This window comes from Meleagris gallopavo, chromosome 3 (assembly GCF_905368555.1).
Source record: "Meleagris gallopavo chromosome 3, MGAL_WU_HG_1.1, whole genome shotgun sequence".
NCBI classification, from domain to species: domain Eukaryota; kingdom Metazoa; phylum Chordata; class Aves; order Galliformes; family Phasianidae; genus Meleagris; species Meleagris gallopavo.
Window position 1 is genome coordinate 93,273,041 of NC_139406.1, and position 24,818 is coordinate 93,297,858.

Sequence of the window (24,818 nt, forward strand, 5' to 3'; positions counted from 1 at the left end):
GCCACATCACGCAATATAAATATTTCAAGAACAAATTTAAATAAAAAAAAAATATCTTCTTGATATTACACTTGAGTGAGCATGGTGGGGATGTCTTGGCAGTTGGACTAAGGAGGTCTTTTCCAACCTCGACGGTTCTATGATTCCATAATCCTGATTTGGCACATTAGACAGAATGCTGAGATTACTCAAACAGTAAAACTCATGAAATGTTGTACATGCAACCGAGGAATCTGTTGGAGGAAAATGCTTCCCTAACTATATATATGAACTTGTATAATTTTCTCAGACAGCATTAATTTGATCAATACCATCAAGAAAGAACAGTTAGGTGATGCTGTGTGGAGCCAGGAGTTGGACTTGATCATGCTTGCAGGTCTCTTTCAACTCAGGATATTCTATGATTCTATGAAAGAAGAACTCTTTGAACTTGCCTTTCCTACCACCAATTACTAGAAAGCCAAGAAAATTTTGGACCACCCACATAGCCAGTTAAGAAATTAAAGGAAATCTGAACTACTCTGAGAAAGAAATGAAGTTGCATGCCTGCATTTCCTACCCACAGGTCTCGAGGTAGAAAGCATGCGAGCAAGAGATCACACAAAGCAAATGAGATCTAACACCACTTGACTCCTCTGAAAAAGAAACTTGCTCACATACAGCAACAAGGAAAGCCCCTATGCACCAAAGCCTTTAATACAGGAGCCAAAGAGCAAGTCCTGAAAGCTAGAAACACCGAGACTGAAAAATCACTGAAGTAGGAGACCAAAGCTGTAAGATACAGTGTAAAGGGAACAGCAAACGACCTGCTCACCTTGTGCTCAGCTGAAGAGCCCAGGAGACAAGAGGACATAAAACAAGCTGCCTGCTTTAATATATATTAAAAAGCCAAGGAACACACCAGGCTGCAGATTTACTGCCTGTCACTAGCAGAGGTTTAACATCTTGATTTCACGCTGCTATTCTTCATTACGTTTTATTACTGGGCTTTGCTTGTTTATGTCACTGCCATAGCATTCAGGTGGGAATTAAGAGGATTTCATTCAGAAATGTCTTGAAGTACAGACATGAAACAGCCCCACAGTGGGGTGCTACGTTCCCACTGCTGGCTGAACGCAGGGAAAGTGAGCAGTGATGAGAGCAGCTGGGCAAAAGAACGCACTATAGCTTCCCTGCACTAAGGTATGCAGTGAGAACGCTCAGTAAGTTCAGGGAGAGGCAGCAGGGATGCTTGCAAGGGATGGAGAGGGGAAAATGTGCCATGAATGGAGTAAAGAAACCTCTGTTTACTTGTCCCTGCATCTTTGGTACCATTCAAGTTCCTGGGATAAGCTGGCATCCATTCCAAACTCCTCCCAAAGGGCATTCTCAGGTTGGACATGAAGAAAAATTTCTTCTCAGAAAGAGAGGTAATGCATTGGACCACGCTGCCCAGGGAGGTGGTGGAGTCACCATCCCTCAAAAGGCTCAAAAAATGGGGAGATGCTGTACTGAGGGACATGGTTTAGTGGGCATGAGTCAGGGTTGGACTGGATGACCTTGGTGACCTTTTCCAGCTTTAATGATTCTATGATTTACAAGTTAAAGTATAATAATAAAGTCAAAGGACGCCTTTTTTTTTTTTCTTTTTAAGTTAACAAATCCTTATGAGCCTAAGGGCTATCTTAAGCCATCTAGAAAACAAATAGTTTTGTTCCCAAATCATCAACGTCCAGCCAAATCAGCTCAAACAGGCAACATGCTATTGAGACCAATTCCTGTCCACGTCACATTCAGGTGAGCTCCCAAAAATCAGCCACAGCTGACCCATGCCCATAGGGAAAACCAACACCTAAACCCACGGACTGCTACTTACAGTTGCCACTTTCCCAAAGCAAATAGAAAATATAAAGTAATACCTGAAAAACCTTTGGGATTGGAAAGCAAAGTCCAATTTAGTGACATGAAACACAGGTAAATCAAGGGCTAAGTGAGCCATGGGGATTCATCCCAGAACAAATAACTGCAAATAACCCATTTTGAGGCGTGGGACACACTAAAAGAGGAGTTGCCACCCATCTTCTAATAAATGGGCTGTTGGTCAGAGCATCTGTTCTAGCCATATATGAGATCATTTTCAGTACATCAAGGAAGTTTTATCCTTATTACAAAGCCAACCCCCTGCCTCCCCGTTTGGACAAGTCTGTGCAAGTCAATCCGCTCTAAAATAAATTCTCACACAAGCTCTCAAGTGTGGCCCCATGAGCCAGCAGCAGCCACGGATGCCAGGAATATCCAGGACCTGCCTTCCTCGACCTCACTCCAGGACCTGAGGCTGTTTCCAGAGTCACAACCCATTTGCCAAAGGGATGCTCATGCACAAATAACTCCCACGTAGACATGAATCGTTCTCAGTGTTGTTCAGACAGCAAAGTGGGAACTGCAAATGCTGGCACCTGTTTATCTAAGAGGGCCAGGCAGAGACTGCAAAGAGATAAACAAGGATATCGGGTTTAGGAACGCTTTTCAACAAAGCTGCTTTCCCCATACAATGGCATGTCACCAGCCCAGATGGGAAGTGGTGACAGTGGGATGGGCAACCCCCTGCTATGGGAGGAGGAATTGCTCAGAGTAGAAATTGCTTTGCTGGCACTGTATACTCAGTTTTTGACAACCCCTTTTGGCTTGACAAATGTTTTTGCAGGGTACCTCCCTTGCATAGTGCTCTGCCCTGTCCTCACCTGTCCCTCTGCAGCTCTTGAAATTTGCTGGGAGGAGATGTATTTTCTAAGAACAGAAAGTAAAAACCCACAGAGCAGATGTTTACTGAGCTCATGAAAGAAACCACAAAGGCCAATGTACTCGTGCAAAGCCACATTTGTAATCTTGATCTCATTGTCACCCCTAGCTCATGGACATGCCAGCATTCAACCAGAAATAGGGATACACCAGCACCACATCCTGAAGATGTCATAAATCTTTCCAAAATCAGCTACAGGGCAGCAGGGCACTTGGACACACTCAGTCGGGGGTGGATGAGCCATCAGCTGGGAAGGACAAAGAATAAATGGGAGAGCTCAGGATGTACACTGAAGGGTATTTCTGCATCCTTACTGAGGCTGTTCAGTGGTCTTCACTTCAGCACTCAAAAAATAATTTGTACTCAGTCTTGCAAAACCCGGAAAGAGCAAGGTAGCTTTCTGGTGTCCCCACAGGGACACAGGAGCAAAACTAAATCCATTTCCAGGCTACAGGATGTGTTTATTTAACGTGCTTTCAATTATCTTTCCTTCTTTCCCCATGTAAACTGTGCATAAAGGAACCTGGGCAATAACAAAATCCATCTCCCTCTCCTGCTTTTTCCGGGAGGGTAAACTGAAAGTCCACAAGCAGGTGATTTGTCACCCTATTTACAAAGGCTGCCCCATGGCACAATGGGATGATTCCTACATTACCAGCAATTTGAAGAAACACCAGCTAAAAGACTGGAGATACAGCTTACTACATGGCACAGATCATAGAATTCTTGAGGTTGGAAAAGAACTCTAAGATCATCAAGCCCAACCATCAACCCATCACTGCCATGTCAACTCATAAAATCATAGAGGTTGGAAAAGACCTCCAAGATCATCAAGTACAACCATCAACCCAACATAACCACTGAACTACATCCCCAGGTGCCACATCTCTCAAACACCTCTCCTAGCAGCATGTTCCAATACCCGACCATTCCCCTTGGAGAAGAAATCCAACCCAAACCTTCCCAGATGCTGCCTTTATGTTGTTTATAACACCTAAATATGACACCTAAGCTTCAAGAAGTGAATCACAGCAAACCCTATTTGTTTGCAAGCCAACCTTGTTTCTAGTTTGCTGGCATTCCTTCTATATTATCCTTTTGCTAAACTCCTTCCATCACCAACTCTTCAGGACAATGGGTATATTAATTGCTTGGCGCATTCTCCTGCCTGTACAGTGCAATTTGCAGTCTTGGCACCATATGAATAATGGTCCAGAACAGCAGCACACACAAAACAAAGCAAGCCATAGCCACAGTAGGGTTATTGCAAGGCGATCATGCTAAGTGGAAGGCACAGTTTTGGAAACGTAAGATTAATTCAAGTCCTCTTTTGCTGTAGTATGGGAGCAGTGGGTTAGCTTCAGCCCAGCAGCTCGATTAAAGGTCCTCTTGAGCAATGAAACAAAGCAGTTGGATCTGCTCCTTACCTGAGGACATAGTACCATAAACACTTACAAAGGTAATTTCATTTTTTAAGACGATGCTCCAGAATTACCTCCCAGCACCAAGATTCTTATGATCACTTTCATTCTCTTCAGGAAAGATTATTAAAAGGGCTTTGCAAAAGCATCTCTCGTATTTCTGTAGCTTCCAAAGTCCTTGCAGACACAGTAGTCATTCCACATCAATCTTGATGAGAACTTCCTCATCATGGCCAGACAGAAATTTGATGTGTTTGGGCTCAGATGCACAATATATGAAGTTTTGGAGGACGCTGGGACATCAGTGTTTTTAGGTTTCCTAAGGTCAGTTTCAAGGCACTGTGTCTTTAGGGATCTGGAGTCCTTTGCAAACATGAATCTCACCTCTCCAGAATGATGGAAATCACAGAATCACAGAAACACCAACATTGGAAAAGACCTATATCCAATAGTTCTCACTAAACCATATCCCTCAACTCAATATCCAAACGTTCCTTAATGTTGATGTGCAGCACCGTGCAATTCTATCAATTAGAGGAAAGTAATTTTTTATTTTTTTAATGAAAGAGGATGCTCAAAGCTAAGCACAAAGTTGACAGCTTGCCAAGACTGGACATAAGAAACAGGATGTTCCAATGCCCCTTGCCTTGCAACGCAACACCAAATTCTTACTTTTCTAATATACCTTCTCAAAGCAAGTATCCTGGCTTAATTATTACAAGGCAATCATCAGACATGACTTAAATGTTAATATTTAATTAATACCCCAATCATAACAACCCTGATCATTCTTTAGTTTATGTATTTCTTTTCCAGATGTCTTCCTTTTCCTTCTGACAAGGAGGGCAAGGAGGATAGACCTTGTGCAAGGTGGTTCCTCCTGAACAAAGCGTGCCTTGTCAAAACCACAAGACTCACTGAAAACACGTGAAGAAAATCTGTTAAAAGGGCAAAACACTTTAAGAGCTGGCAAATGTCTTCATGTCTCATGGCTTTCTAACTTGCTCTTTACAAAATATGACATTAAGGAAGCAATCCAACTGTCAAGAAGTTATTTACATGACAAGTCTCACTGTTCCACTTCGGAAAGATACAAACTTCAACCTTCCACGAGTAGAATTTGTCTTTAGTTTGAGCCTAACTATGAAATTGAACAAACGTCATGAATCTGACAGATTAACAGACTGTTAAAATAACAGTTTTAATAGGAGGGTTTGCCAAACTCCCCTGCTCACTTTCCCATTTAACTATATAGGTATCTATAGCTATACTCTGACACCTCGTTGCTCTAGTCCCAGTACACGACTCAAAGTAAACACTAAAGCTTAAAATATACACTACGAAGCGTAAGTGTGAAAGTTTAAGGCCAGACAATTTCACTAGGACCAAAATTTCACCATTTATTTAAAAAAAAAAAAACAAAAAACTTCATAGAGTCATAGAATCACCAAGGTTGGAAAAGACCTACAATATCATACAGTCTAACCATCCACTTACCACCAATAGTTCTCACTGAACTTCCAGTCACACAGATTTCCCAGTGCCTGGATCATTTCAGGTTAGGAAAAGTTACTTCTCTGAAAGAGCAGCCAGGCATTGGAACAAGCTTCCCAGGGAGGTGGTAGAGCCACCATCCCTGGAGGTATTCAAAAACCATTGAGCTGGGGCACTCAGGGACGTGGTTTAGTGGGCATGGTGGGATGGGTTGGTGGTTGGACAATGATCTTGGAGGTCTTTTCCAACCCTAATGTTTCTGTGAGTGGACACGGTGGTCTTGGATTGGCAGTTGGACTTCTCAAACTCAATGAATCTACAATCTCAATTTGAAAACCACTTTACAGCCTCTTAAATAACTCCTCTACTTCTTTATTGCATTTTATCCTTCAAACACTCACAGTGAAGATTCAACTTCCCCACAATGTTGAGAATTTCTCTCTCCAAACTCAAACTCATGACAATTTCTGCATTAATATTTCTTTGTTTGGTCATCACTTAGACTGTGCATATTTAGTAAAGTTAATGCATTAACCCCCTGGTTACAGGAGGTTAAATTAAAGCATTGCCAAGCCAGGAAAAGAAAACACAGATACCATATTGGAAGTAAATATTGCAGTCCATTAAGACGGAAAAGAACCAAACTTTTTTTTTTTTTTTTTTTTTTAAACATCGATTATTCTGGAATAATTAATTAGCAGAGCTATAACAATACATAAAATTGCTAGCCTCTGACTCTTCTGATAATTTATGCAAGATTAAAGTATCGCTGTGGTTGCCTTTTCCATTGCCTAATTCAGCATTTTCTTTTTTCCTTATGAAAGCAAGACTCCAGATTTAACTGCTCTAATGCCCTTTTACAGTGTTTGGTGTAGTAAAATCTAACAGCCACTACAGCACGCTAGCAGGGAAATGATGGATCACGGAAGCTCGCAGAAGGGGAGCACAGTAAAATGCCCCAGTTAATGTTGAGATAGTAGAGTAAATCTTATTTTAGGAACACACGCATCTACATACACACTGGAAGTGGTATCTCTGCCAAACTCCTTTCACCCTATCAAATCCCCTTTTGATTTTTCTCATTCATAATGGATATTTCCATAGAAAAGTTTTTCCTTAAAACCAAGCTAAATCTTGGTTTCTAGATGAAGCTCACCAATCAGTAGCTAAACCCTGGTTTCTAGATGAAGCTCACCAATCAGTAGCTAAACCCAAATAAGACAAACTCCATTTGGGCAAGAGGTTGGAATCAGAGATTCATAGAATTGGGTTGAAAGGGACATTACAAGTTGGACTCATCTGCAAGATGCTTATTCAGAAGACATAAGCTGATCTCTTTCAAAAAGCAGAATCTGGAGCTGTTTTGAGTACCTGCAACTCAGGAGCATCCTTCTCACCCCAAAAACCTCAGAGCTGAGACCAACCAAGAGATGATCCAGATCCCACAGCAGATGAAGACGCATGGCTCTCCAGAAATGGACAGTGGGACATCCACAGAACACACTGCACCTTCTCAGTATGGTTCCTGAGCTGGATCTTACATCTCCTTAAAATGTAGGTGCTACTCTCTTTCAATCAAAAGCTGAGTTACACTGCACCTTTCGAGCTGCTTGCTTTTGACACAAGGCTAAAAATAAGTGGCAAATACACGTGGGCTCTCAGGATGCATTTCTGGGACGTCTTTTCAAGCCTGAAAAGAAGATACATGCTTGCCAGTGCTCAAAGCCTGGGCACTTTGTGCTCCATCTCAGGACAAGTTGACCCAGGACATTTCCCCACCACATCATCGTGACCACTTTGTGTTTTATATTCCACTCTAACACTTCAAGAATGTTCTCCTGCCATTTCCAGACCCCTGAAGGCAGGACAAATAACCCATCAGATCACTTCTGAGGACAGATCTGGACCCCCAGCTGTACTTCTCGATACTATCCAAAACAACCCCGAGCACAATCCGAAATAGAAGCCTGGCAAAAAACTGCACACGTGCAGATTACAGAGGCATAAGAGAGAATGAAACTGTCCTCAAATCCCCTATGGGCAAGAGCAAAATTCCCGTTGACAACTGAAGTAAAGGCATTTCCCCCATTCCCTTAGACTGAAGCAAAAACTCGAAACTGCAGAAAGTGCTGCGACAGCACAGTTTTGTAGAGCTCAGGAGATGCTGTCAGGCCCACAAAGCACTTACCCCAGGTGCACTTATGCATCTGTTACATATTCTAAGGGGTATTACTCATTTATACCGCTTTGTAGAGCACACAAAGCCCAGCACAAGCGAACAGATCCACGAGTGAAGAGCTTTAATTCTGCTCAGCGGCGATACGGGGGAATCGTCGTGTGAAGCTGTTCCTAGAAAAATCAAATGGGACGGTTTTGCAGAAGGAAATTTTTAAAAAGAATTGTACACGGGGATTTGGAGAAGAACGGGAAGCAGAAAGCAGAACAGAGAAACCTACCCAGGTTTTGCAGGGAGAAGAGCATTTGCGCTGGGGTGGGATTTGGGGATTCTGACAGCACTGCGGAGGATGCTCTGGTATCAGCGCAGCCATCAGCTCACAGCCAGGGAAACATCTGCAGTTTCAGCTGTGACCGTGCTGGGGATACTTGCCGTCAGTTTGCATATTAGGTGCAGGAAAATAGCAAGAAAAGGAAACAAAAGGGAAGAGGCTCGTTGTCAAGCTCCAGGCTGCAGAGCCATTGGTATTTAAGTGCCTTAAATGCCCACTTTTCTTTTCCTTCTTTTGACTTTAAGTATACAAGGAAGGACAATCAAAGGGATAAAAGGCAGCAGCACTGAAATTCAGCACAATCAGAGCCAGATGGGTTGGAAACTGTGTTTTAAAACTACGTATCAGCATCCCAGCTTCCTCAGATGCGTTCCTTAAACAGAGAGGATTGGTGATGAAACTGCTTGGATATTTCTCACCCTGAGGATATCCAGAAGGCTGTGCAATCTGTTACACCTGCAAACAGAGGTCATGCAATATAATTTCAGCTCCATACCAGGACACTCAGCCTTCGAGGTCAAAGCAGCAAGCGTACACAGTCCACTTTTTGCACCTGCAGAGGAAACTTTGGTGCACAGATGGAGCATCTGCACAAAGGAAAAAAAGAAAATCAATTCATTTTATCACCTCTGCCACTCAATAAAGCAATTGCAAACTGTATCATAAAAGTAACAGCAAGGAGAGACATCTAGCACTCAACAAGAGATGACCAAAGCTACATTGTGCTACTCTGCTCGGGAGATGTGCTATTTGGAGGAACAGGGTGGCACGATGCAGCCCCAGGAGGACAAGCCAGATGCACGTCCCGCTGTGCTCTCTGCTTTCTTTTTAGTTTTTCCTATTTAAGTCTTTATCCAAAGGGAGGTTTTCTTTTTGTTGCGGCCCTGAAAGGTCTGAAATCTTAGCAAAGGACCCCCGTGGGCTTGAAAATATCAAGGGTCAGAGCCAATGAAAGGATGTCATACATCCCCAAAGCCAAATATTTCTTCCTGTTGTATAAATATATTAGTCCCCAAAGACATGCTTGCTATTAACAGCATTTCAGAGTCAAACAGCAGCCAGAACTGTACACAGGCACGGGAGACGCTCTGAAATAGAGGATACGTGTACAGAGAGATTATTTTCAAGCAAGCAATTTGAATTCTGCAGCAAAAGGAAGAAAGAATGGACACAACTAGGAATAATTTAAGCAATTCTGTGCGAAGCGCAGAGTGGTTTACATGGCAACCCCTGCTGCTCCCCAGACTATCATCACTTGGTCTTTATGGTCTGTTTGCAGGTGTTCCAGATGTGCAATCAGCACCTTGCACACATCCCTATCCAGCAGGCCATTACCATCACGTGCCTGGCACGTTTACATCCAGATGTTCCCCAAAGTGCAGTCCTTGTTGTGCCTGACCCCAAGCTCCAGCACTGTGCTGAGCTCTGGGGATAAGGTGGTCCCCATCGCAACACCTCCTCATTTAGCAACACTGACTTCTCTCCCTCCAAGCAAAACGTTATTTTTAAAAGAGCTCTCTGAAAACAGAATTCCCACTGCTGGCTGCCTGCAGTTCCTTTTGCAGCTCGGGACAAGTCACCTGTAAATGCCAAGCGAAGCCAGTAACCCTACACTGTTACTTACGACTGCAGACGTAACCCAAGCAGGCAAAGAGCCAACTATGTGAACTTTTCCCAATTACTGCAAAGGAGCAAACAGCCACTTTGCAAGACACACTCCTTTGCAGATCCAAAGGACAAGCCAGAGATCTGCCAAAATCATGATTTATGGGCAAAGGTCAACCTACATACAGCAGCACAGGGCCATTATCCTGGTGGTCTCTAGTGGCACAAAGGGGTTGGTGAGCTGGGTCTGCTCAAAAGATGAGAATAACCATGGGGTGGGGAAGAAAAGGGAGAAATTTGAGGGGTCCTGAGCTTCGTGCATGATAGAAGATCTTCCTTTTGAGGGGAAGGGACTCTTCATAAGACGTCACAGAGGTGTCATACTCATGTGTAATGCAACTCGAGATGTCACTTGCAAACAGGAGCAGCACTCTGTGCAGTTCAGTGAAGGGAAAATAAAAAGCAAAATGATAGTAAAGCAAAGAAAACTTCCTCTTGTTTGGAAAGAAATAAAAAATACTTTATTACAAAGGAATCTCCCTATTATAACTATTTACTAATAGGCCTTCACTTTATAAGTTACAAGAAAAAAAAAAGAGAATAAGCTCAACACTGAGATTCTCAAAGCTGCCAAAGGGATACAGACAGCCAACATCAATAAAATTAACAGCAGCTGGGCATTCAGATGCCAGCCATAACTTACTGCTCACCATTTACACCCTGCTGACTTTCTGCACTTGCCTGGGCACGAGTAATGCAATCCAGTTCCCTCCACGTTGACTACTGGTCATTTCCAAGTGCCCATCCTAATGTTCTCATGATGCATGGCTTGGAGAGTTAAGAAAGAAATGAAGATTTGGGGAATTTTTCCAAAAGGTGACTATTGCTGTTTGTAATTAAGGAATTAGTGGACAACTACAGAGTCATGGGATAGCCTGGGTTAGAAGGGACCTCAAAGATCATCTCATTCCAATCCCCAGGTTCCAATCCCTACTTCTGCAAATAGAAGGGGGAAGGTCTTATCCAGGATCTTATGAATCCTATTAGAATATTTGTCTGGAAAGAAGCAAATGCAAACGGGATTTCCTTCTATTCAATACATTGACAGAACCCAGCTGCCATGTCCCTCAACATGAAATCCAAACGTTCCTTGAACTGTGTCCTCAGTGGGTGAACCTGGCACCTGCCTGTATGGCAGTGTTGGAGCCTTTTGGCCCAAACATCAATCCCAAACCCCAAAGAAATAGGGAGGCTGCAGCATGCATACTTCCTGCAGCTCCTGCGCTCCTCAAGTCAGAGATTACTGATGTACTGCAGTACCCCATTTCTGCTGCAGTACAACATGGGATTGCTGAAATCACAGCAGATTTGCAGAAAAGACAAATCATCTCCAGAATGCACTCCCTGTACAACTTGCCCACGTGTGTGGGGCACAAGCCCCATTTTGGGGGCAATGACCACTTGTATGGTGCTACCCCCACCCCACTGTCACAACTGTGCCCCAAGAACACCATCACCCCACTGTGCACGGCCAGCAATTTCTCCCTGGACTCCACGCACCCCACAGGCATCTCTCAAGCCATCCTCAACCCTATGGTGACATCAGCATTGAGCAAAGTGGGGCAGGGGACATGAGGGGGCATATGGGGACACAGGGACATGTGGGGTCAGAACTACAGAGGTGAGAGGAGGTGACACGTGGAGGTGATACAGGGAGGTGGCAGGCTGTGCCAGGAGTTCGAACAGCACTGTGGGGCAGACGAGCAGTGCCAGCCCAACCTGGGGGTGATGGTGACACTCCAGGATGAAGAACTGCTGTTGGTCTTCACGCAGGTAGAAGTTTGTTATCCATACATAATACTGCACTTTTTAAAAATCAGTGACAGTATGTGATCTGATCCCATGTCTTTGAAAAGCATGGTTTAAGTATCGTCAGCTGAGAACTGCAGCAGAACATGAAGTCGTTGCAGGGAGAAGGCGTGGGGAAGGAAGCAAGGAAAGAAAGGAGAAAGCCTGAAAAAGGAAAGGGAAAGGCACAGGGCAAAGGAAGGAGGCAAGACATAGGGAATGAAGGGAAAGAACAGCTGTAGAGCAGCCTAAAAAGCAGCAACAAGTTCTGGGAGGACTGTAGTGTCGGATTCTGTATCGGGTGTGTATTTGTGTACGTAAGTTGTTATTACTTATTATTAACCCAATGCCAAGCAAGCCCCCAGGAAGCTGGAAGGCTCCACTACAAAATGCATACATAGCTCATGCATCCCATCCTGCTTGCTCAGCAGCAGCACTGAGGAGGAACCACACACGATCACCATGCAGGAGTGACCCAAATCCTCATCACATCACATTTCACAGCACTTTTGCAGTGGTATGGGGCAGAAGTCATAAAATGAAAAGCCAACGGTGTGATAGAAACCATTGCCACTTTGATCCTGACAATGAATAACGGCAAAGTTGTGACCCACTCTTTCAAAAAGAAGAAATAAATGAATTACTACATTTTGGAGGGCTGCATCCCTTTCCTGCCACAGAAGAAACTCAGTTCAGCAAACCCACAGCCCAGATCATGAGAGGAGTTCCATGACTGGGCTTGTTCAGCCTGGAGACAGCTTGTTCAGCCTGGAGAAGAGAAGGCTGTAGGATGATCTCAATGCAACCTTCCAGTACCTAAAGGAAGCCTATGAACAGGAGGGGAGTCAACTCTTTGAAAGGGTAGATAACAGCAAGACAAGGGGAAATTGTTTTAAGTTGAAGTAGTGAAAATTTAGGTTGGATATCAGGGAGAAGTTCTTTACTATAATAGTAGTGAGGTGCTGGAACAGGCTGCCCAGAGAGGCTGGGGATGCCCCATCCCTGGAAATGTTCAAGGCCAGGTTGGATGGAGCCCTCAGTCAGGGCAGCCTGGCCTAGTATTAGATATGGAGGTTGATGGCCCTGCCTGCAGCAGGGGGGTTGGAGCTTAATGATCCTTGAGGTCCCTTCCAACCCAAGCCATACTATAATTCTATGATCTTGCACTAAATTCTCAGCCCTGACCAACACCGAATTATTTAAGAAACACAGACACAGCGATGCAATCCACCCCAGAGAAAGCAGAAGCTCATTTGCACTTCTCTGCTCCCAGCCAGCTGCGACTGCCTGAGTAACTCTGGGCACCCGGCTGAGACATCCTGCCTGCAAGGGGTCATTACAGAGGGGAAAAGACACCAAGCAGCCCCTCACCAGCATCTTTGTGATGCTCCTCAATCCCCACAGGCGACGCCGGTTCAGCCCGCGCCGCTGCTGAACAATGCAGTTTGGAATTCAATTAAAGTGATTATCTGTTGTGCCAAATAAATTGTGTACAGCATATATCCTGCAGCATTTTACACCTTCGGGCTCATTATTTTCTAACTGTTTCCTCCTGTTTATGCTCTTTCAAATTAAATTGCTGATAATACGCGCCAAAATAAAAAATGAGCGCACCTTGTCCGAAGAAAATTGATTCTCCTTTTTCCTGAACCGGGCGATTGCCAGGTTTTATATACTCTGTTCCTGGCGATCATTAGTAATTCAATTTTCTTTTTATTAGCCCCCTTATCTGCTGAGCAATATAGTGGCAGAGCTGACCTCTTTCGCACGGGTAAATGTTTAAAATCTTTTCCCTGATTAATTTTGCCAGTTAAGGAAAAGAGGAGAAATGGCCCGGCTCTTAGCCATCACAATGAATAAAGCTTAATGTTGATTGTGATGGAATTTCTAATGCCAAAGAAATTGATTGAACGCAGCAATTACACCGCAATAGTAACTCAAGGGAAATGGGATAGTTTTCTCCTGGCCATAGCCTTTTGGTTATTTAAAACAATCCAATTTGCAAGGATAATTATATATTAGTGTTTTATCTGCCACTTGAAATGAACATGGGAGTTTTGATACTGGCCCAGCATTAGCAGGTTATTGCTGCAAATTACTTGATATCTGCTTTCTTTCACATAAAGACGAAATTAGGCCATCAATAACCAGAAAAAGGTGGGTTGGGGAAATGCGAGGGGCACGAGTGCCCTCTGCAGGGCTGAGGGGAAGGAAGGGCAGCATGAAACTCCCCAAAATCCCAAATCCTCCCCATTATTGGAGAACGTCATACAGCTCCACATTGGGCATACAAAGAATAGACACAGCCCAGCTCTCCTGCCCCTCTCACACCCAATCCTTCAGAAAAAAAAAAGAAAAAAAAAAAAGGCATTTTAAGCCATTAATTCTAGTTTATCCTATAGTAAAATCAAGGCAATAAGAGACAACAGTGCCAAAAGTCCAAGCAGGGAGAATTCGACCAGAGCAGTGCCACTGCATGGAGGGCAAGCACTGATTTTTGCAGCTTGCAATTGCAACCACTCATCTGTCTTTAAATGAGCTGAGAAGGGGCCTCATCCTGCAAGACACCAGTTGTCACCCTTATTGCTCCCAGGTGGCTGTTGGTAGAAATAAAAAGGGGTTTATCCACACCTGCAGTATAGGAAGAACAGGAACATCCCTTTGTCACCACTTTTGGGTCGGGCAGAACTCAAAAGTTAGGATTTGGCCTTCAAACGTATCACCAGATGATGATATCACCATGCTTTGGTGGGGGATAACTCCATCTTCACAAAAAACCTAACTGTTGCTGCTCAACCTCATCCAACAACACCTGGCCAAACAGTCTGAAGCAGTGCCATTCCAGCATGCATCTCACTATTTTATTACGTTGGCTGCTTGCTGTAACAAATAAGCAAGGGAAGGCCAATTCAGGATAGACATTTGCCATTTAGACAACATAATTACAACATACCATTATTGGCAGGAAAGCTGCTCTGTAAATGACTGAGCAGGAGTCCAGGGTTTATTCTCTGCATCAAAACTTTTGGTGTCAATGCCCCCCCCCCCCAAAAAAAAAACCACACCAAACAGTTGGGAGACCAATCAGTGGAAACTCCACTCAGATCTTAATTATTAAACTGTACCTCTTCTATACAGCCCAGTCTGCCCCCTCTATAGAAAAATGCATAGATGAAGCATGTTTAGGCAGGAGTCTGGTCCAGATTCCAAATGAAGTGGACACCATGCATAAATTGGGATGCCATCAGCTTCATCAAGCCGCAGGGTTGGCACCTGAGTGAGTTCACAGCTTCCAACAAAGCAATTATCTCCAAGTTCTCCTTCCCTTCAAAAAGAGCTTAAGAACTTAAACAGGAAGGAAAAAGAAAAGAACACTTTAATATTAATGATCCATTAATATTAAGTACTAAGTAGTCAAGAAGTCCAAAATCTAAAGGCTGTTTTATCAACATTAATTTGGCTCAACATTTTCCATTCCTCTTTGCTTTGGTCACACATTTGAGATCTTCCTGTGTACAAACAGCCCCAGCACAAACCTTCTGTGGATTATGCAGGTATCTGCATTAGAAATGCCATCCCATTAGATCAACTTCAGTTTGGGACATATCCCAATCCTGAGCATCCTCACTCATCCCATATTCAGAGGAATATTTCAGAGTTACTTTATGACAGCTCCATGTGTGCCACTCACAGCGAGAACAACCCAAATACTGCCATCAGTTTGTGACTTTCCATTTCCACAAAATGAGGAACGTCTGAGCTGCCTCAAGTCCCACCCAGACCCTCACATAAAAGTAGGATATTTTCAGGGCAGCATTCCCTATCTCTGTTTTAGCACCCAACAGTTTCTTTGCTGGCCACAAGAGTATCACAGCCTTCCAGCTCACCAACTTAGTGCTCAACCTTCACCAAGCGACAACCAAAGTTCATTCTGCAATTTCAGAGCTGTTAGGACTTTTGCTGAATTTCTCTGCCAGCTGAAGAAGCAAAGCAGCTGTACATTGCCTGGCAGCTGCCTCCCCGTGCAGAGCTGCTGATGGCACACGAAGGAGCATCTGTCAAGTCCTGGGGGATCCCTGAAATGGAGGTACAGCAGAGGTAAGAACACCAGCAGCCATACAGCCATATGATACCAGTACTTTTAAGAACCAAACCAAGATGTTTTTACAGCAGGTGCTGCAGTTTGCAAAGAAAAAACCACATAGCATAAACACCAGCCTCTGTAAAGCAAATTCTTATTTCCACACTTATCAGCCCAGACCACAAAACACACAGATCCAAAATGGAAAACAACATAAGTCATTTTGACAGCTCACAATCTCATAAATCAGGCTTTGTTACCATGCATCAGAAGTACCTTGATCATTTGATCCACTTCTGGGCAGGGGACTGAACTAAATGCTCTCCCCAAGTGACTTCCAGTCCTATTTTTCATTTTTCTCTTTTTCTTAAGCTTCTTTGTTTGCATTCCTCCACTTTGATAAAAGCCAGGAACGCAGCTGTATTTCTGCAATATCTACATATTTTCAGGCCTACGTGGTTTAAGATATAAATCTTTTCACCATGGGACTGTTCATTACCTTCAATCAAGGAACTAGGATTCAGCACACATTCCCCAAAAGCACAGGCTGCTGGCAGCTGACAGTCATGCTCCCAGGAGAGCAGATTTTGATCTATTTTGTATATTCTCAGCTTCTTTTTGGCTGGGCACACACTTCTGCTGAGAGATAAAATGAAGAGATGCTTGCTAAGCCCCAGACAAGCCTCAATGGCAGCTAGGAGCTTCCCCAAAGCTGCAGCACTCTGACCTCCTCTGCTTCCCACTGCAATGCACACAGCTGAGCAAACTCTGCTCCCTGTGTAGCACTGTGGTTCCACCTACACAGAGCAAAGATGTGGTTTAACCTCAGGTCCTGAGCACCACAACAGCTTATAGCCCTGTAAACAACATCTCAATTTCCTCAGGCTGTTGCAACTCTAAATCCCTCTCCAGACACCAAGATGTAAGCTGACATCACTCAGTGAAGCAAGACTCAACTCCAAAATCATGGAACCTAACGGTGGAGCATCAGCATGAATGCACAGTTACATGGATGTCCACCTCTCCTTACATCTCCCACAAGCCACATCTGCATCCTCAAGCACCAGATCCAAAATCCTCCTCACAGCATCCTTTCCATTCCCCCAAATCTTTCTTCAAACACATGCAATAAAAATAATAATACTTTTTTTAAGTTTTATTTTTCTTTTCCTCCCATAAAAAAATAAAAATAAAAAATAAATCTTCCTTCTCCTGAATCACAAGCCCCTGCTCTTGTCTTTTGGTCTGTCCAAACACAGCAACATCTTAACACAGAGCTATTTGAACAAGAAATAATTATAATCACATGTGTAAATTCAGTAATTAAAGTGCAGCTTTACCTTTTGAGGCAAACTGCAGCTATAGTGTAGCCCAAGCAGCCTTTTCTCTATTCAAGCAATACCTATGATAGCACCACTATGCCAATGAGCTCAGCATAAGCACATAATCAAAATGTGCTTGTATCCACTTCAGATTAAACTGTGGGTGATTATGTCGACACCAAGCAAGAGAACCTGACTTCAAAGCCACAAACATCATGATACTGCTTCGTGTACTCCTCAGTGCAACTCTGCCAGCCCTAAGCCAGCCCAATGTCTGCTCTGACTATGAACCCAAACCATGACGGACCCAGTTTTCCTTTAACAACTGCAGTTTAACCATATTCAATACAAAAGACATCTCACTGGGACACAGGTGTGCTTGCTAACTTCCAAAGGAGCATCTCATGATGTAACATGAAAAGCACAAGCTTTTCTCCTGTGCAAAAAGAGAGATCAGTCTTGTAGATGTATTACTGCCTCTGTCGTTCTCTCACTTTCCTGAGCATCTTCCAATGTGATGCTTGCATGGCTAGCAAAATTGCATTCAGAACAAAAAGGAAGCTTTGAAATGACCCTATCTGGAGAGAGACGTCAAAGCACAGCTCTGGGTTAAGGCAGAAGCCTTACTCCATCCAGAGCTCCTCCCAGTTTGTTCCAGGACAGCAAATCTCCCAGAGGACATGATAACCAATTTTCCAATTCCAAGAGCCTCTCTTGGAGCTGTTTTCAGCAAGCAGCCTCAAGATGCCTGTTCCTACCTTCCCTGGAGGAGCCCTGGTTCCTGGCAGTCGGCAGCCTGCAGAGCCTGTGCTTGGTGATCTGCACCAGCCCCTTGGGCGAGGAGCGTTTTGGAGTCACAGAAGCTTTTCCCCGCAGGGTGTTTTTCTTCTTGGGATGGAAGGGGCTTTTCAGTGGTGTGGTGAGCAAGGGACTGCTCTTCTTATCCGCTGGGTAGCTGTGAATGCAAATACCAGACTGTTAGAAGAGAGTGGGGATGTGATTGAAACACACTTGGTCGCCTTGCTCACAACTGAGACGGTGGGTCACCAAGCTCTGTTTCTCCTCCATAATGCTCCCCTGTAAGAAGCACTGAACAGAAAAATGCAAGTAAATAAGTAAATGTGAGGAATTTCTGGCAAAGCACAGATGGAGCGTGAGGTGTTTGACAGCTTAACTCAACTCACTTCTGCTTAAGAGGTGCAGAGGAAGGAATGCTGTCCTTCAGAGGGATGATAGGACCCAAGGAGAGGACCTGGGAAAAGGTACTTCCCAGTCCCATAGCAAAGATCACACATCTGTGCTGCTGCCTTCACTTCATCCCACTTATCCTTTCCTTAAGCCTATCCTGGCTTGCATCCAGTCCTGACAAAAACATCAGCACAGAACACAGCTTTCCCACCAGGAAGCCCTTTCAGCACTTCCACAGCACTTTCAGGGAAAGTTTCATCCCAACCCCTTATCTATTTCCCCTCCAATTCCAGGCCAGATAACTCAGCCCATACACCTTTTCCTTCTGCCAAGCTTCATTTTTTAAATCTTGCCCCTATCAGACACAGGGATAGTGGAAAAATCATTCCAGAAGAATCTCAGCTGCTTCAGCACAACGCATTTTGCCAGGATAGCACAAACCTGACACCAACCCTATGAGGAGAGGAGTAAGAACCTTCAGGGAAGATGCTTGGGTTGCACTGGTGGACAGCACAAAAAGAATAGCACTAAAAGCAGAGCACTGTGGATCTATCAGATATACAGCTAGGTTGCATTCCTTTCCAGCACACACTGCCTGCACAGTTCAGCTTTTGTCTCCTCTCTGTCTCTGTACATTTTACAGGCACAGATAATAAAAGGTAAGTGTGATATGAGCCTGTTCTCCTTTCACCAGCCCCCAGTGCAACAAAACTCTGAGAGACTGAAAATAAATCAACAGGGAAAGCACCTATTTCCTTCTCTTTGAATATTGGTCTGTTATCCAGGCCAGGGAGAAGCCTAGTAAGTGCTGAGCTGAAGTCTTTGGAGAAAAAGGAATGGGAGACGAGTTCTGTTTGAAAAATTAAATTCTGAGTTACCCAGACTGATAAAACAATTAAAATATCAGTCCTTGCAACCCTGAAAAGCAGGATTCCTCCACAGAGAACACAGTCACAATAGCTGGAAAGGGAAAGGCAAACAGATCCACCAATATACAACAAGTCTCACTGTAATTTCATTCCTATCTATGCCTGTAACTTATGTGCAGTACGCATTATTCAACACAGTAGAGATCCTTTGTCCCAAAGGCATAAAGAAAAAACTGTTCCAGCTTCAACTAAAGCCTATGGACAAGTGTAACAACAATTCTTCTGAGAAGACCAACAACTCGACATGGTTTGGTGATATGGTGACGGTTAAACACGATGATCTTAGTGGTCTTTCCAACCTTTATGTTTCTATGACCTTACCTTGAGCTTGCCTTCCTCTTGATGATTTTTGTCCGACTCTTCACTTTATAACTGGTAAGCACAGCCTCACCCAAGGAGGGATTCACTCCAACTGATGTATCGTTGGGAGGCAGCAGGTTGAAGGCTGAGGACCTCTTCTGATCCTCCGACTGCCACCTGAATGCTGACTTGGATGTGGAGGGTGAAGTCTGCAGGCTGGAAGCTTTCCACTTATACTTGCTGGGAGAAACACCCACTTTGGATTGCAGCCCCGATTTCTTCACCTTTGCTCCCAAATCTGTCTTGGGAGATATTTTTGAACCTCTCTCAGCTCCACCAGTGATCTTCTTAGCGCTGTCAGAAGCTCTCGGGCTGATCCATCTCTTCACAGGACGAGAGCACTTATTAGGGTTTGCAACCCAGGTATAATTGGTTTTCCTGAACTTTGAAGCTTTACTGGAGACCGTCACCGAGGCAGTTCTTTGGAGACTGGAAACTTTGGGGATTACAGAAAACTTGTTCTTCACTGGAGACATGACAACTGTCGAAGTCAGTGCCTGAGTCGGTTTAGACTGCATCTCTGCATTTCCAAAAAGCTTTGGCTCTCTGTGAACGTCCCCGACTTGCTCCCAGCTGCACTGCTCCAGAGCGGGTGGCTGTGGCTTCCACCACATTGATTGCTGAGCCTGCTCACAGCTCGGCAGAGCTGACAGTGGCTGTGGCTCTGTTTTCAGTGTGACAGCGCTTTCGCTGGCACTTCTGGAGCTTTCAGCCAGGTGCACCTTCCTGGGATTGTCAAACAGGTATGATGAGCTGACAACGCGGTGAGACGAGCTAAATGAAACAGAGAGAGAAGGCTTTGGCTCTTCTTCTTGGTTTGTGTACAGAGGGATGGAAGAATCCTGCACATTACCATCACCTGGAGCAACAAGCTCTGTTTTAAGCCCAGAAACATCACAATAAACACTCACATCACTAAATCTTTCAGTACCTACAAGACCAGTCTTCTGTGTCACCTGGATGCCCACAACAATGTTCCCATCTGTGGTTAAGTCCACCTGTCTCTCTGGGGACACTGCTGATGGCATGGCTGCCTGGATCTCTTCATTGCTCCCAAAAGCCCTGGACGTGGTGGCACTCCCAACATCACACCCTGGTCCTGATGGCTGGTTCACAAGGGAGTATTTCTTCCTCCAAGAGTGAGCTCGACGTGGCTGGAAGTCCCTGGGAGGCTGCAGCTGGGGATACCGGGCTGAGAACGCTCCCCTCCTGCTGAATGGGGGCTGTGTGCTGTTGCTCCACATCCGTGGAGCAGAAGACAGCGGTCGTGGCACATCCCCATGGGTGTTTCTGTGGTTGTCTATGAGACCTGAAGAACAGAAGACACCATCTGTTAATTGTCAATCCCAAAGGGGAGGTTTCCGACATCACAGCTCTAGTTTTCCTCTCACTGCAATGAGGACAATCACTCAATTTGGCCAGATTTTAGGTAAGTGGTGCTAGAAAATGAAAAACAAAAAAACACCGCGCACACGCACACACAAAAAACTTTAAAACAATTATTTTCCTCAATCTTCATGAAAATCGGTAACAAAAGTGATTCAGCATGACAGCTAAATGCAGCTCTGATGCACAAACAGACCTTTAACACACACTTCATTACTGCTGTTGGCCATCTTTTGATCCTTTATACTCTTTTTTGTGTCTGCCAGCACCAAAACACACCACTAGTATTCTTGTTTTTGGAGCCTAACGAAATGAAAATGCTGATTTTATTTCCAGGTATTATTTCAGAGGAATCTCTGAGCCCAGCTACAAGGCTGTCAGGAGGGCTCCACTGACACTGGGCTGCTTACACACGTAGCACAGTGCAAGCCCAAAACATAAAGCAACAATGAGGAAGCTCCAAGGCAGCCCCAGCTTTGTACTGAGTCACTGCACCTTCATCCCTTTACGATGTCACCATACCCCCTGGTGCTTTGGGCTCCTAATTAGCAGCTGAGCTAATCAACACGCATGGATTACGGAGGGTCTGCCTAATAATTAGAAAACATTTTCAATAAAAGGGATTGACAAAGGATTTTAGAGCCTTATATGTAGGTGTCAGCATGCTCCAACATGAAAAATTTTTTCCTACTGCCCAACAAGAGGGTTCTTGGACAAAGTAGATCGCTGCAAAGCCTTCCTAATGTGGAAAAATTACCTTGGGGGGGCTACAAATAGAGCAAGTTATTTCTAAGAACGAGCACTGATGTTCTCCCAAGCAAGGAACGGGCATACAAGTATACCCACTCCTCCCCCACAAAGCTGATGAGGAATCCAAGGAATGAGGATGAGGGACATAGCCCCTTTCTGTGCCACCTGGGAATACCAAATGTTGCTCCTGAACATGACAAGGAACTGTTGGGACATGTCCCTCCCAGGAGGGTGACATGCACTGCAGTGTGGGGATGCCCTGAGGCCTCCACCTACCCCTTACCCTCTCCCACCCTGGTCTCCTACATTCTCTCCCCAAACCCAACACTCCCGGACCCTCTCCTCTCCCCATCTCCATCCAGAAAACCTAGGGCCACCATTCCCTTTGCACTCCTACGCCTTCTCCACACCTTTCCTTCCCTCTTCCCTGCCCCTAGCCTATACCTTGTCTACTCCTGAAGACATCTGCCTGCTCCCACACACCTCACAGGCCTGCTGGCCATCCATTCAGCCCCCATGTATCCCAGGAGTCTCCTGGTCACCCCCACAGACCCCCATACACCTCAGGAGCCTCACATCCCCCTGAGGCTTCTTGGTGGCCACCACCAGCCACAAACGCCCCACGAACCCCACACACCTCTCAGGTGCCTCTGAGCCATTCTCGCGAGCCTGACGGACATCCTGGTTACCCCCCACAATCCCACGCATCCGAGGAACCTCACGACTTCTCCCACAGGCCCCACGCACCCCCACGAACCTTCTGACTGCCCCCCCCCCCCCATCCCAAAGGCCTCTTGGCTGCCACCACGGACCCCATAGGCCTTCTTCCTACTCCCACGCCCTCCATGCACCTCCTAACCGCCCCCCCCACGGTCTCCAAGCCTCTCCCAGGCCCAGCCCTACCGTACCCTGCAGCAGCCGGATCTCCCTCCGCAGCCTCTCCCTTTCCTCCATCCCTGCAACGTTCCCGCAACGCCCCACACGCGTTACGTCATCACCCCGCGACAGCCGGTTTTGCTCTCTCACGTGATCTCGCACCGTCACGTGACGCCCGCGGGTCGCTGAGAGCGTTGCTTGGCAACGAACGAGGCTGCGGCCTAGCGTGCATTTTGAAGCCTGAAGTAGGCCTGGGCTTTGTTTTTCTCTCTCTTCCATCCCAGCCCGGCCCGGTCTGGCTCTCTCTGCTCCCTGTCCCCAGCCCGGGCTATCTGACCTGCCGTCTGTCCCCATCCCAGCGTTGCTCAGCTGTTTCCAACCATCAGCCTCATGTAGCTACCCCTTGTGATCATCTCCTGTCCCCATCCCTCTTTACCCCACCCTTCGCTGATCCCAGCTCCACTAGTCCCATCTAGGTCAGAGTCCATTGGAGAGTCCAGTAAAGAGTCACCAAAATGACCATAGGCCTGGAGCAGCTCTGCTGGGAGGAAAGGCTGAGAGAGCTGGGGCTGCTCAGCATGGGGCAGGGGGGCCTCATGAGGGTTCCATTGATGATAATAAATCCCTCCCAGCAGGGATTTATAGCCAGAAGTGTCCAATGCCAGGCCAAGCGGCCCAGGGACCAACTGTATCTCAGGAGTTCTCTCAGCCCATTACTTAGCACAGGGACCAGAAAGGAGTCTGGGGGACTGCTTTTGTAGATCTCCAATCCCACCTGGGCATGGAACTGCCCTTCTCAAGCAGAAGTTGGACCACGTGGATTCCAACCTCATCTATTCTCTGATTCTATTATCTACCTTTCCCTATGCCCCAGCCCCACCATGGTCCCCTGCTCACACACACAGAATCACACAGAATGGCCAGGGCTGGAAGGGACCTAAGGATCATGAATCTCCAACTCCCCTGCCACAAGCAGATCCACCAACCTCCCCATTTAATACTAGATCCCCAGGACCCCATCCAATCTGGCCTTGAACACCTCTAGGGATGGGGCATCCACAACTTCTCTGGGCAGCCTGTTCCAGCATCTCACCACTCTCTTAGTAAAGAACTTCCCCCTGACAGCCAACCTAAATCTTCCTTCCCTCAACTTAAAACCATTTCCCCTTATCCTGCAGTTATCTACCCTTTCAAGGAGTTTTGTGACACATTTCTTTGGCAGCTTTCAGGGGATTTATATTATAGAATCATAGATTTATAGAATTATTAAGGTTGGAAAAGGCCTCTATGATCATCTAGACCAACTATCTACCAACCACCAATATACCACCCCATTACTGAATACCTGCCAGAAATTGTGGCAAATCCAGTAGCACCAGGTAGCTTCCTGAGATATGCTTCTACTTTCTCACCCTATAAGGACTTTTTTATCCTTTTTTATCACCTGGACTGTCCTACATGCCCCATCTTGAAAGACAGGTGCCCCTATGCTGCCTGCATAAATCAGGAATACCTACAAAGTACATCCATAAAATTGAAAGCGCAAACAGAGAATAACATCATTTATATAGACATTTTCCTTCAGGAGTTTGTTTTCTTCATAATCCCATTCTTCCCTAAAACCCATAACGTTAAACAAGGTCACAACACAACACAATCAGAGAGCCTCTTTGCTATCCCTGAAACCCTTTGGAAAACTAATATGCATCCTCTTGTGCAATCCTGTGGGTAGGAAAGGGGCACCAGAGGGCAGATCTGAGATGAAAACCTCTGATCAGCATCGATTGATCCCCAGGCCTCACCCAGAATTTTGTAACCACTTCACACTGGTAGAAACTGGCACTTGTGCCAAAAGCAGCCTCCGCCACTCCCGGCTGCTTGCTCCCTCCCTGATGCTGGCACAGAGATTTGAGTGGCTTGCATAAATGAGCAAGAATGAGCTGCTCTGAATTAAAATTAATTCAGCACATGCACAAGGGAAGCTAATTTTTAACAGAGGGAAACCATGTATCCACCCCTCCCACAACACCCCATGTTGGGAACAAATGAGCTGAAAGCAGCGTTTTGCCAATCTGTGCCAAAATACCACTCCCACAAAACCCAGCCTTGGGAACAAATGAGCTGAAAGCAGCATTTTGCCAACCTATACCAAAATACATCACTAGAAAAAGGTAAGTATGGGGCAAGGTAGTGCTGGAGGATCTTAGACTCCCTTTGGTGCTTCTTGGATGCTCTTTGGAGTGGCCTTGGGTGTTCCATACAGGAAAGTTTG

General features: G+C 45.3%; 1 protein-coding gene across 1 annotated transcript in view; it reads right to left on the minus strand.

Moving 5' to 3' along the window:
* ZC3H3 (zinc finger CCCH-type containing 3) overlaps positions 1-22,698 on the minus strand; it is a 154,340-nt gene extending 131,642 nt beyond the window's left edge. Inside the window, exons 1-3 of the mRNA XM_085221772.1 lie at positions 22,579-22,698; positions 19,496-20,843; positions 17,816-18,012 (exon numbers count right to left, since the gene is read on the minus strand). Coding sequence (XP_085077898.1) covers positions 17,816-18,012; positions 19,496-20,843; positions 22,579-22,624 — 1,591 coding nt within the window. The 5' untranslated portion in view covers positions 22,625-22,698. The remainder of the gene's footprint in view (positions 1-17,815; positions 18,013-19,495; positions 20,844-22,578) is intronic.
* Between the last annotated feature and the right edge of the window lie 2,120 nt (positions 22,699-24,818).